This window comes from Buceros rhinoceros, unplaced genomic scaffold, assembly GCF_000710305.1.
Source record: "Buceros rhinoceros silvestris isolate BGI_N320 unplaced genomic scaffold, ASM71030v1 scaffold3970, whole genome shotgun sequence".
Taxonomy (NCBI): domain Eukaryota; kingdom Metazoa; phylum Chordata; class Aves; order Bucerotiformes; family Bucerotidae; genus Buceros; species Buceros rhinoceros.
Genome location: NW_010387729.1, coordinates 926 through 14608, shown reverse-complemented (window position 1 = coordinate 14608; position 13683 = coordinate 926). Strand labels below are relative to the sequence as shown.

Here is a 13683-nt window from a genome sequence, read left to right as displayed (position 1 = left end):
TGAGCTAGTGATGCTCCAGCGAAAGATCCTACAATCCCAGTGAACAGTGCTCAGAAATACTCGGTGGTATGCAATACAGCATGCAATTTTCAGTATGAAAGGAATGAAAGCAGAAAAAGAAATACCACTGTGCCACGGCAGAAGTGAATGGTGAATCTACATGTTGAGTAAAACGAGGATCTGGTGTCTGTGCCTTTTTTGTCTGCTAAAACTCAAATTCTTGACTCGATAAAAGAAATCAGTTTCAAGCAACAGTCCCCTTCATCTCACCCACGACAGCTCAAGGATCAGCCAGGCCAGCTTTTCCTCAAGAGGATTCAAAGATGCACAAAAGCAAACTTAAACTACAGCCATTATTGTTCCTCCTGCCCAGGAAGCCCAACTGCCAACCAGCCCCAGCAGATGTTGTGGCTCCTGGTCACCCCATGGTGGTCCTCTCCTCGTTGTTCTGGGATGAAAGGCAGCACAATTTTTGCAGCTTCATTATGCTGACCTGGTTTATTTTCCACTCAGCCAACTTAAAATCACATAGCCCTCTTTGCACAGTAGTGCCATTAAAAGCACTGAATTCAGGGAACTTTAGTAGAAAGGTAATTCAGAGCTGCTGCTTGCCTGCAAGGTCCCATCCCTTTTCATTACTGAGATGGCCATCATGCTAAAAAATGGAAGCGATCCTTTCTCTTCAACATCAATCATATTCTTTCAGCATCTGTCCAGGATCCACGTGGAAAAGGAACCGAGAACGGCAAATTACCTCTGCAAATAAGGGAGTCCCATTCAGAAATGACACAGGCCATTTCCAAATGTATCCAATTAAAAGAAGTCTCTAATGAACACAGCATGGAGACTCAACAAATAAAGAAAGGAAAAGCTTCATCAAACAATGACTTCTTCCTATCACTCTCCTTTTCAAATAAAGGGGACAGAAAATGAAGCTTCTTTACAAGATGACATCACCACAAAATTTGTTTCATTGCTGTATCATGGAATGAGTTACAAATGATCCAAACGGAGATAAATACTTTGCCAAACCTTCACAAGCAACTTTCCTAACTCCTTTTTTTGGTCCCTGGATACTAGGGCATTGATGCAATGCAAACAAGCAGAAGGCTTCTCTCTGCTTCATTGTTCTACTTATGTCACCTCTGGTCTCAAATCATCTAATCCCACAAATGCTCAGAAACAGAAAAGTGAAAATATAATTTGTTTTACCCTCAAAATTTATTGCCAAAGGGTAACTATGTCTCTTCCGCATTTTCTAGTTCTCTGGGTTTTGTTTTGTAGTGCTTTTTCTCACACCAAAACAAAGAACTGCTGTGCAAGAAAAGACCCCTTGGTCCAGCACGCCTGTCCCCTCGAGGGTTATCCTTTCATAACAAGTGTTTCTCTGCTGTGCACTTCAAGACCACGTTTCCTTTACTAAAAAATCTGTCTCAAACTCATTTTCATGCCATTTGCTTTGATGGTGTTATTTAGCAAATTATTCCATATGTTGGCCATTACATTTTAAGCTAAGTATTTCTTCCTGAAAATCCAGATCATTGTTCCTTTCAAACTGGTAAATTAGACTCCACAGTGTTTGAGGATCTGTTTTTTCCTTACTTGAAAACACTCAGAGATAAACATTTTATTTTTCCTAAGCAAAGGTAATCACACCGAAAAGGGCACTCAAAATGCTGTGTTACCACTTCAGTGACATGGTCTGCACAACGTGAAATGTTGCTGTGCATGATTTGTGTTCTAGCTGCTTGTTGATTTACCTTAAAACACACTTTTTTTTTTTTTTAAATACACTCTGTTAAAAAATCCTCACATGAAGGCAGACACAGGAGATTATTTTGAAGCTAGTATACATGTGCTCTCAAGTTTGTTTATTGTTCCTCAATTTGTTGCTGCAGAATTATCAAAAAAACTTTGACTCCTATGTGACATACCTTCCATGTCTATATTAATTTTTAATTCCCACCTTTTTTCAGTATCAATTATACACACACACAAAAAAAATCATCCACTGCTGTCAAGGGGATTAATGACAATGCTTGTAATTTTACCAAAGCCACTGATGAATGTTAACTACTCATGCATATTATGGAGAGAAGATCAGAAACAATTATTGTCCATATGCAAAATAATAAACATTACTAGAAAAGTAATTTGGTTTCAGCTGAAGTCTTTGTTCCCGTATCTTCCTTGATTTATGTGCGTGTTTGTACCACGAAGCAAATAAAATTTTTATCAGGTGGATGGTTTGGAATTTTGAAGATAAAAAGTATTTAATTAGCATATCTTAATTTGAGACTTGAGTAATATTATCACCTACAATAGAAGCCAGTATTTATAAAAAAATTAGTCTCTAACTGTTGGTCACTTAGCCAGCATTTTCCGGCTTTAATATCTTCTCAGGGACAGTATCGTTACTCTATGAGCAAATTCAACACTAATTTTCCAATTACTTCTCTTGATCCATTAGTGAAATTGCAGGGAACAGAAATGTTTTCCAAACAATGAGAGGTATCAACATTCTTCTTGATAACAGCTGTTAGCATTTTATTTCAAAACCTTTCCTCCTTAGAACAGGATTTTGTATCAATGCAAGATAAATACTATAGTGCTTCAGGGTATTCCTTATCCTTCAAGGGCTTGCCTGGTGTGAATGTGACCAGGTTTAGCTCTCCAAATGAAGATAATACATGTATATTGAAGGACACAACCTTTCCAATTTCAGCTTTTGTGCACAAATGCGCAATTTTATTGTCATACTGCAATGATATTAATGAATCAACAATGTTAATAGAAATGATTTTCACAAGACTATTGTAATCTGTTTATTAAAATTCTTTCCAATGTTCCCAGCCTCCAAAATTTGCCCAATTAATTGTCAGCAAAATGGGCGTACTGAAAAACAACTGGCTAGTTTTTCTAATGATTCTGCAAATATAACGATCAATGGAGTGCTATTTCTCATCAAAGCTACTTTTTCTGTGTCCCATCTAGTCAGGCTTTGAAATAATTCCTAAATACCTTCTATGAGGCTAATCCCCGGTTAATTTTCACTAGCAGACTAATGAGGTGACTTTGGGTTCTGGCCCAGGAAGATGCTGCAGGTTTTAATTTACTCTAAACCAAATGGAGACATATTTGCTGATACTAATCCTAGTCGGAAGCACTGAACCAATGCCCACTGGTGTAAAGGACAGCATCCCTTTGTAAGAGGCAATCTTTATTTTCAAGACCTTGCAGGCTGCACCTCTGAACGCTTCACCAACACTGAAGAACTCCTGCCCAGAGCATTGCTATGTAATGTGAAACAAGCTTATCCCCGTCTTGAAGTACTGTCGATGGAAGCAAAGAACTGCTTAAGATCACACAGGAGGTCTCTGGCAAAACCACCCAGGGAACCAAGTCCAGTCTCACTGGGGTTTTCTCCCACGAGCACCCTTCCTGAAGGCCAAGACAAGATACCTTTGTATAGCTGTATTAGAGGTATTAATTGTGAAAATATTTATCGGCATTACAGCTGGCTCTATCATTGCTAGAGCTCTACCAAGCTCATTTTCGTGACGCAAAAATCAATATTTAAGATAGTTGAACAGTCAACGAACAGGGCTGTTCTAGCATCCAGAGAGTCATCTAATGCACCATCTTACTGTCTAATAAAATAAAAAACGCAGGACCACATTAAAATCTGATGTCATTAAATCATATTCAGATTCCAATGAAAATGAAGCAGGCTCACCTCCAGTAGACAAGCACAGCAATGAGAAGAATGAGGCACACGAAGGTCAGCGCTGAGACCACTATAAGCGGGATGATCCACTCCATTTTACCAGGAGAAGGTCTCGTGGCCATGCTGGAGCTGTTCTTGTCAGCTGTGCATTAAAAATATAAAAGCGGTCACCAAATGGAAAGAGAATTACTGTATGGAAAAACATGTAAGCAAAACAAATAGCTCGTCCGTTTTACACAGAACGAGTAAACAGAGCAAGGATCTTCTAACTGCAGGAAGGACTCCATTTGTCTTTAGTCTGAGACATGAGAGCACAAAAGTATGGTGTTTATTGCCACATATGGCTTGGATTTTACTACTGCCTGTAATTAGTCTCATAGACAATTTTAGGATTCTATCGTGCAAGCACCTATTATCAGATGTGGAGTACCCCACTGAGTCATTTCACTACAGTAACAAAGTAAATGCTTTGCTTGGTCATCAGTGTTTGCAGATAAATAAATGCACTCTGTTTCTCAGTGCTACAGGACAGCCCCGTTTGTAAAGCTCAGTGTAATACTTTGCTTCAGAAATAAATTTCTTGGTAACTATCTTAAAATAAAAAATCCTCAACATGTTGGGTGTCATGTCACATCACTGGCAGAATTGTCACAATCTGGTGAGTTACCGCATAAGAAAGCACTTTTTAGCATATGGATTGTCAAGATGGATGGATAAATGAATGGATAGGACGTGTTGTAACTGACAGAAGAAATCATTATGCCACAGCTTTTGAACAAAATTAAAGTTGGTCAATCCTGAGATCTGGCCGACTAACTCCGCTTCACTTTTCACATGACATCTCATTAAAATTACTGTTTCATATACAAGATGAATATCTAGAGGTTCTGCAAGTACTGCAGCCAATGAGCACCAACACTGCATCAATGTATTTCAAAAGACATCTAATAAATGGTTTTAGACAGAACGGTAAGAGAGAAATATAGAAGCGGATTCTGTATCTTTTTCATGTTTCCTAACAAACAAGCGGTAGTTGATCAATACCTGTCAACAGGATGTTATGGGAAAGGATTAGTGTAAACAGCTTCAGATTTCAAGGAGGATTGAAACGTACGCACTTGACTTTTACTTTTTAGCCTATGTGAGTTTCTCCTTACCAGCGTTCTGCCTCGCCCTCGTTCAGTACTGTATTATCGTACCTTCTGAAACTGCTGCAAATCCTACCAGAAGATCGTAATTGCCTTTTCACCATAGGCAGGCAAAACACAGATAATTGGAAGTCACCAGATGTCACATAATATGAAGTCATACTCTATTTTAATAGCATTTAGATTATACTCCTCCATAGGCAGGAGTAAAATTCAACTAACATGGAAGTAAAGGTTAATTGTAAATGCTTTTGCCTGACTGCTGAAAACAGAGCAAGGCTGCAGGCTGCTGCAAGCCCAGCAAGAAATCTTTCTAGTTTTAAGAAATAGGCTGATGGAGATAATGCCCTTTAGCAAGCAGCCTAAATGAGGTACTAATCAGAGGGATGTTTGGGGGAAGTGAATGTGCACTGAGTATAGAACTGATCAAAAGAGAGATGAGTAGCCAGCTGATTCCAACTTCAGTAAGAAAGGCTACCAAGGTTATCAACAGTGCCACTTGGCCCAGCACAGGCACGTAACATTGTACCTGGAGCACGTGGTGAGCTTTCATCTTCGCAGCATACTAATAATATACAACATACTAAATTTACATACTAATATACAACCTGTTTTTAAGACAAGTCTTTGATTTCCTTGACTAGCAAAGAATAAGCAAAAGAACAACCCCAAAAGTAGAGCAAAGTCTTATTCTCCGTATTTGCCAAACTTGCAAAAATCGTAAGCCCTGAGGCATTGTTTTTTATCAGTGCATTTCAAATCATTTAACAGCATGAAAATATTACGACTGTGAGGTATGTTACTAATCAGAACGGTAAAAGGGACAAAGCAAAAAACCATGTGATTTAATAAGACTTCAGAGGAGAGCCAAATAGTCCCACCACCTTACATCCGTTAGGGTGTTGCTTCTTTTCTCTCCAAGGACTGTGTTCTGTTCAGTTTCACCTCCACATATTTCAATACGAAAACATATGTTTCTGTTTGTATGAGAAGAAAATTAAATTCCACTGTAAGCACAGCATGGGCTGGAGTCCCAATGCACACTATTAAATTCTGCAATGCTTACGATGCTCCTCTTACTCAGTCTACTATGGAGAACACACTTATCCGACCCTGCCAACTCTCTGTACCACAGATGTGAGGATAAGATAGCATTCAGTATGTTGAGTGCCAGAATAGCAAATGCTATTCCCGCATGCTGATGGCTGGCCCCAAGATTCCAGTTGGGAGCGCTCAAGAAGTGATGTCCTTCAGAAAAAAGAGATGTTTCTGCGCTGGCTTTGAAGAAGAAGACTGAGGTGTTTTCCACTGCTGAAGTGTTGAGAGAGCTTAAACAAAACAATGCCAATAAAAATGGTACTAGAATGACAGCTGGGGCCAGAAGTACAGCAGCACAGCTGGAGTGCTGCTGCCTGTCTCAGATGTCATGGCAGAAGAGCCTAAGAAAAGGCAGCACGCTGGCTAACTTGGAAAAGGAGTTAGAGAAAATACACACAGGCAAAAAGACATATCTGGGCCTTTGTGGCTTCCTGTTCTCCTGCATAACAAAGTATTATAAAATAGCCAGAATTTTACTCTTCCAAAACAAGAATGTTGAGCCTTGGTGGTGTTAACAGCATATTCTCGTAACAGTGCCCACCACATGCTGTACTTTGGGGGGGTGGGGTGAGCAGGAAGCTTAAAAAATGGACCAGGAAACTCCACTTTTGCTAAGAAATGTTTCCAGTGGCATATGCCTTCGTTGAATTAATTCAGTTTGCCTTTTGCTGGCTTGGAATTCATCCCAGCAGGAAGGAATAAAAATTATTACAGCACATCTGCTTCAGGAGGTCCCAAACAAGCCCTGGCACTGCTAAATCCACTCCTGCATCTGGAAAAATCCATACCTCCTGCGAACCACCCATTCAGCAGTTCCACCCAGACCCTCGATGGGTATTAGAGGGCATTAGGCAGCGAGGGAGGCTTTGGCAGTGCAACTCTTGCACAAAGGCCAAGGCAAGAAAGACATTCTCCGTTTTGTGAAATGTACTGGTTTTCTGCGTGTTCTTGGGAACTGGATCCTGAGAATAGAATCGTGTTTATTTCCCTTAAGTAACACTGCTTGCTGTGATGAGCAGCCGGAGCTGTGCTATATAACCGATCTACCTTTATCACCCCTCGCCCTTGCACAAACCGCCAGGACAAAGGTCTGTTTGTTGCACCGTTACGGTTACCATGAACTACAACAATACACGAGTTCCGCGGGCCAAAAGAAAAACCCCGCTGCTGAACTGCCTCAGGCCATCCGGTCTCTTAAAAGAAAGTTACCTGCTCATCTTTCCTGTGAGTAAATGAAGTTATGGACTTACACAAAGGTATCGATTCATTCTGGAAAATAGCATTGGCCATATTCAACTATGAAAAGGCAAAACTGTTTGTTTTTTAAAGAAAGCATCGCCTCTGATACAAGCTCATGCCATTGTGCAGCTATTTTCTCCCAATTTCTTTAAAGGCATTTCTGCAGTAGTCCTGTTCACAGGCTGTTCACAACTAAGCACGGCTTTTCACTGTTCGGCAAACAGATGCCTGTCTTTTAATCCTGATGTCAGATATCTGAAATTCGTACTGTTTGCAAACATCAGATAATTCAATCCTTTTATTTTTCAAGGCATTCTCCTGTAAGTTGCCATGTAAAATGGCTCAAGTGCCACAGGAAAATACAACTTAATAATGCTTGCCACGTATGGAGAAAGAATTACACAGATGTTTAATTATCTTAATGAGGTTCTCCCCAAAAGGCTTTTGTAACCTCAGACCTGGCAAAGACTGTTCTAAACCCTAGAATTCAGTCTCTGCTAAATGCATGCACCAGGCTTGAAATTTAACCCTGCTCATCACGATCTCTCCCGAAAGCCCTCTCGTGGGAGGAACTCCACAGAAGTGCGTGAGCACTGAGGGATGGGAGGACCTGGCCGAAGCTCGCATCAAAGGCCAAACCCACATGTCTGTTCTTAGTCCCAGCTCATGACTTCGGCAAAAGCCCCAACTGGACATCCGTTACTTTGCTCACAACAGCCCATTTGTTATTTCCTGTCAAATACAAAAGATCTGTTTAACTATCCCGCACAACCCCCCAAATTCTGTGAGATAGAATCTGCTGCAGCCTGGGTAAACTGAATCATGCTGCTTTTCTTTTTTTTTTTTTTTTTGGAAGAGCATCATTCTAATTGCTGCTTTTCTAATTTTCAGGTTTCAGAGTGGCGGACAATACTGAGCAGCTGCGTGTGTAACAGTTGCAGATCAAAGGTACAATTAGTCTAATGTGGGCACCAAAACAGAGAAAAGGATGATCAGGAAAATGAAAGAGGAGAATGCAAGCAAGCGTTCAGTGACAGAAGAAAATCATTAGCGTTGGCCGATACCACGGCACAAGAAGAGGCCAATGCCATTTGGAAAATAATGACATGGCCTCAGGAGAGGTGTGTGTGTATGTGCGTGTGAAATAAGCACTAAAAGAAAATGAGCCTTGCTGTACTAATTGGCGGCGCACTTTCCCCGTAATTTCTCATGTGTTCCCTGCTCTCCTCTAATCATCCACACTCGTGAGTACTTCCCCATTCAGTTATCTCCTTACAACTGCTAATTTCATGCTATACAATTAATTTTACAAGTGTACATTGTTAGGAAACAATTTTCTACTCTTTAAAAAGATAAAACTTTCTACTCACAATAACAATTTTTGAAACCTTGACAGCTTTTTAAAGACTTTTCCTGGAGAAAAGATGCATCCAAATAAGTTCCTGCCCTCTAGAGGACATAGTGAGCTGCAGGGCTTCTTTCTGCTCACTGTGGAAGTGGCCTTCACCCTCTTTTAACCGTCCTGATGCTCAGGAATGCTTTCAGACACTTCTGACAATGTCCACTTGTCTTTGCTGGCTAGGTCTGTCTGTATGAATTGTGAATTTCTTTGTTTCTGTGGTAAATGATTAATCTGAAGCAGCTGGTCTTAGGCTTCATGCTAGTGTTTGATTGATGGGCCAGGTCACCAGCTGTGGGTTCTGCTGACATAGGTCTTCGGCAACCTAGACCCAGCCTGGAGGAAAGCTCCTTCTGCATTCCCAAGAGTCTTCTCACAGAGTAGCACTCCCAACAGGCCAGCCCAGCCTTACTCAGACACATCTAGTAAAATGTTCAGGCAAATTCTGGGTTAGGTAGACCTCAGCTATCCACTGCAGAAGTCTGGTGACAACAGATGCAAAACAAAGAAGGACGTGCCTGAAAAGACTTTGAAGCATAAGGGCCTCACACCTGGTACTAAGAGATTCAGACTGAAAGCCTCTGTTCCAAGCCAATAAGAAACACCTCAAAATGTTATCAGAGTTGAAAAACACTGCCCCTTCCCAGTGTTGGGACAGGGAGTAACCAAGTTTGTGACCAACCTAACTACTTTCACCTGCAGGTCAAGAATAGGGAATGAACCTCTACCCCAAGCAAAATGGCTCAGATGGGCCCTTCTTCATATCCGAATAGCCATTCTCAGCCCTTGTGCTGCTGCGAGTCCTCTTCAGTACACTGAGGAGCTGGGGACAAGCTTGCCTGGGATGCTGAAAATAGGGTACAGCTCCTTCTCCTCATCCTGGGTATGTCACCAGAGGTTTAACTAAGATTTCACTAAGGTTAATACTGGAGAAATAGGCAACTCTTTTGTTTATCTCTTCACCCAGCTAAGATGGGTTGGTTATTTCAGATGTCATTTCTTACACACAGAAGCCATTTTTCAAAGACACAGTGATCTTCGTAAGTCATCCTCCCTCCATACACAGGCATGGAAAACCTAATTTACAGTGTCCTTTCAAGACTGACTGTCTTTGTGTGCAGGCTTCAGGCAGGGTCATTTCAAGCCTCCAAGCCTGAAAGTGAGCAGAGCTCTTAGAACAGGCTGTCTAGTACGAGGTAAAGCTGTATCAAACCACTTTCAGTGATAGTGATTTCTTGCAGACTAAGGTGATACCATTCACAATAACAACGAAGTACTTCTCAGCAATATTAACAGTATTTCCCCATCTCATTGATTTTAATCTTTTTCATCTTAAGTTCACCAAAGAATAAAGAGCAATCTAATAACAACTCCTTAATCATGAGCTAAGAAACAAGACCAACTACCCTTCTTTCCTCCAATTTATTAGGCTGAGAATAAACCAGGAGACCTTTTCTAGCTTCTATATAACAGACATTGTACTTGGGCCATCCAAAAACCTGGCACATGGGAAACCAGGTAGCAGAAAGCAGGAAGGACTGAAGACAACTGTATCAAAGTCAGGTTTACCCAGGCAGCTTGACTTGCCAGGGTCTGAACCTAAATGGTGCTGAATGCTCACTCCCTACACTGCAAAGCATGGCTAGGACAAGTTCCCTTCTTCCCAATAAAAAGGTGATTAGGGCAAGAGGCATGTTGAAAGCTGCCTGAGGGGCCTCCCAGTGGAGGAGTAAGAAAAACAAATCGTCACAACCCAGTGCAGGTTTCTTGGCTTCCACATTGTTAATCTGTTCTCCTACAGAACAGTTATGATTCACAGCATTGGAGTCAGGTCAGCATTTCTGTAGCAAATGTTATTAATGATTGGATTTAGCTTTGTTTTTTAAATTGGTTCTGAGCTATAACTGAGTGCACAAAGTCTGCATTTTTGTGTTTACCAATGTAGGGGAAAAAATATGTAAAGATTTTTCACAGTACTCTAACTCTAGAGCAGCTTTGATGGAAAAACCAAATTACAGAATAGTCTATAGATTAGTTAAATAAACAATAACAGTAAAAAAATAAACAAAAAATGTGCACTGTCTTATAAAAGCTGCGATAACACGCGTAATGACTCTGATAAACTCATTGCCATATCTAAATCTCAGTCGTCACTCTGCAAATAAATCCATACGCATGTATTCGGTTTGCTCCTTGCAGTTGCCAGATCTGGTTTCCTCACGCGTGCCTGTGGCTTCCCGAGCAGAAACACACGCATATGCACTGGACTTTCTGCACAGCGCGTTGGGAGCACCGTGAAATAACTGTTTGCACAGGTCTGGGCAGCAAATCCTGACCGCACAGGGCTTGGTGCACGTGCAGATCACCTGGGCATGCTTCCAAAAGGTCCTATTTGCTGTGTACATACTGTGGAGTGGTACATACAGCCAGAGCTGGCGCGCACAGGAGCGCTGGTGATTCTTATCAGGACAAACATAGAAAATAGGTGACCTCTGCCTGGCTAAGACTTTCTTTTTCCACAGAAGAAAAAAAAAAAGGTAATCCTAGTGCAAAAGGTGCCTTTTCTTGGAAGCTCAGAGCATTTTGTGGCGAGAAATAAACTGGTGATGATCCCGTATTTGGGAGAACATCTCAAAGCCCCATCAGGGAGAACCCTGCAGATAAACTAAATTAGCCTACAGCATGTATAGAAACCTTCCCATGAAACACCAGCTCAGCACAGCAATCACTCTTCCAAATTAATTTCACAGCTATAGTTCACTGCATTCCCCTCTTTTTCTTTCTCTTCTTTTTTTTTTTAAATACCCCAAAATTCTTAATGCAGCATGTTGGGCTTTAACATTTTTCCAAATTTTCTCTTCTGCTAAGCTACTAGGACCACGAATCCATCCCAATAAAATAAAAGGATGATCCTTCCCCCTCTACTCCCTCCAATAACAATTTGTGGGTTGGGTCCTGTGACAACTTGCCCATCGGATGAAGCCAGGCACCACAAAAATGTTTTCTCTATGGGAAATCAGTGAGGAATTTGGATTGTGTCATTTTGCAACAGTCTTATGCTTGTACAAACAGTTTCCCCGGAGGTCACTCACCTGGGTTAATGGTGATGAATTTGTTATCTGAGGGGTATTCCTCTGGAAACCTGTCCTCCTTCTGAGGAGGTTTTCGTGTTGTCTCTGGTCTTCGTGGGATCTTCCCTAGGTAAAGTTCGTTGGTGAACGCTGGCGGCACTTGGGTGGAAGGGAGTGGCTGGGGCTGAGCATCTCCTTCGGCAAAGCTCTCCTCCTCGGGACCTCCAGCTGTGGGGGCAACGTTTTGGTTTGGCTCTTCACCCGATATTGTTTTATTTCCTTCCTCCTCAGCAGTCCTGTTGGGGGAAGCTGCAGCCACGCTGGGCTCCGTGCTGTTGTGTGCCTCCGCAGCTGCTGTTACCCTGGTTTTCTCCTTCTTTTCAGCATCCTTTTCTTCCTCTTCCTCGTGCTCCCGCTCCCCATCCTCACTTTCACTCTTTTCATCCTTCTCCCCCTCCTCGGCTCCCTCGCCGTCCTTTGTCAGTGCCGAGTCCCGCTCTGGCCCCGGGGAGGCGGCAGCAGCAGCCTCGGTGGCAGTCACCACCGGCCGTCCCGCCTGCTTGCTGGAGGCAGCCGCTGTGGGGAGCCGGGTGGGCCACACGCTGCTCGGGAAAGAGGAGATGCCACCACCGCTGAAGCCCAACCCTGCCAGCAAGGTGCTGGTCACCACTGAGGCCACGGTGGCCTGGCTGCCACTGGAGGAAGGCCCCATCCCTGTGGCCATGGACACGAAGGAGAAGGGGAGCCCTGAGGAGGTCCAGGTGGAGGAGCCGGAGCTGATGGGAGCCATGTCAGCTGAGGAGGCAGGAGATGCTGTGGGCTTGAGGAGGTCACCAGCAGCAGAGGGGAAGAAAACACAGCAGAGAGCATCAGCAGGGGCCCCAACATGCTACTGGGGGTAATTTTTTTTTTGCTTTTCCCTCCCTTTCTGCATGCATCATGTCATTCTAGTTGCTATTCTCTTAAAATGAGAGACTTACACCAGCTGGACACAGGGACAAGCCAGGAACAGCACATGCCACAGAGCTACACGACAAACCATGAAGAGAGGAAACGTTCCTGCATTCACCATGTCCAAACAATCATTATCATCAAAAATCTCTTTATCCCCATCTTTATTTTACAGCGGGACCTTCTCTACCTATGTCACCGGTGACTTGTGAATAATGTTTCCTCTCAGGGATGAAGAGGATGTAAAGGAGTTTAATGAGTTTAGCTGCATTATTCAGAGTGCTCTAATCCTCAGAAGTTTAAAAATACAGCATTACATAAGGGCTCTCCCAAAATACGGGCTGTGCTGCCAATGTGAGCATCCATGGCTGGTGGGTCTGCTCTGAAGGGGAACTCTGGCTCTTCCCACACACATTGTGAGGGCCCTGAACAGTACTATTTTCATTTCCTTAATTTACCCATCAGCATTATTTGCCTAAGGACTGGTGCTGCAGTAAGGCATCACTCTCATTAGAAAAGACCTGCAGCACAGCCAGCTGGGCACTCATAAAGGACTTGGGGAGCAGCAGGAGCCCTTTGGCAAGTCACCACCACCTCTACCAGGACCATCAGGCTGTGGCACTCAAGTACAGACTCAGCTTTCCCCATCCAAAGGGCTCTCCCTGGTCACAATCAGCAATCCAAAGCCAGGGCTGGCACTGCCCACTTCCCCCTGGGAGCTGAGAGCGAGCAGGGAACGAACGAACTCTGGAATCTGCATCCTCTGCACCCTGCCACTGTTATTCTAATGTCAACCCAGTGCCTGCACGCTTGCACTTGGGTGTCTGTACACACATGTGTATGCTCTACCAGAGACAAAACCCCTTGGTATATACTTAAAAGAACTAGAGTAGTCATTCTCCTTCCAGAATTACAGGTGGAAAAAGACACTGAAGTGAGTTGACTAAGGACAAGGAGTAATTCTGTGGAAGTCTGGGATTAGCAGATCTGCCTGGACAACCTGACCATGCTCCCTCTCTGGCTTACTGAAAAATATCTCACGTTAGTGAA

At 42.8% G+C, this 13683-nt stretch overlaps 1 protein-coding gene across 1 annotated transcript; it reads right to left on the bottom strand.

Moving 5' to 3' along the window:
- Window positions 1–3736: 3736 nt before the first annotated feature.
- LOC104489452 (receptor-type tyrosine-protein phosphatase gamma-like) lies at window positions 3737–12406 on the bottom strand (the record flags this gene model as incomplete). The annotated part of the gene is made up of 2 exons (XM_010131651.1): window positions 11704–12406; window positions 3737–3869 (listed from the first exon to the last, which is right to left on the bottom strand). Coding segments are annotated over exons 1-2 (836 nt in total), but the record flags the coding sequence as incomplete, so codon positions are not given.
- Between the last annotated feature and the right edge of the window lie 1277 nt (window positions 12407–13683).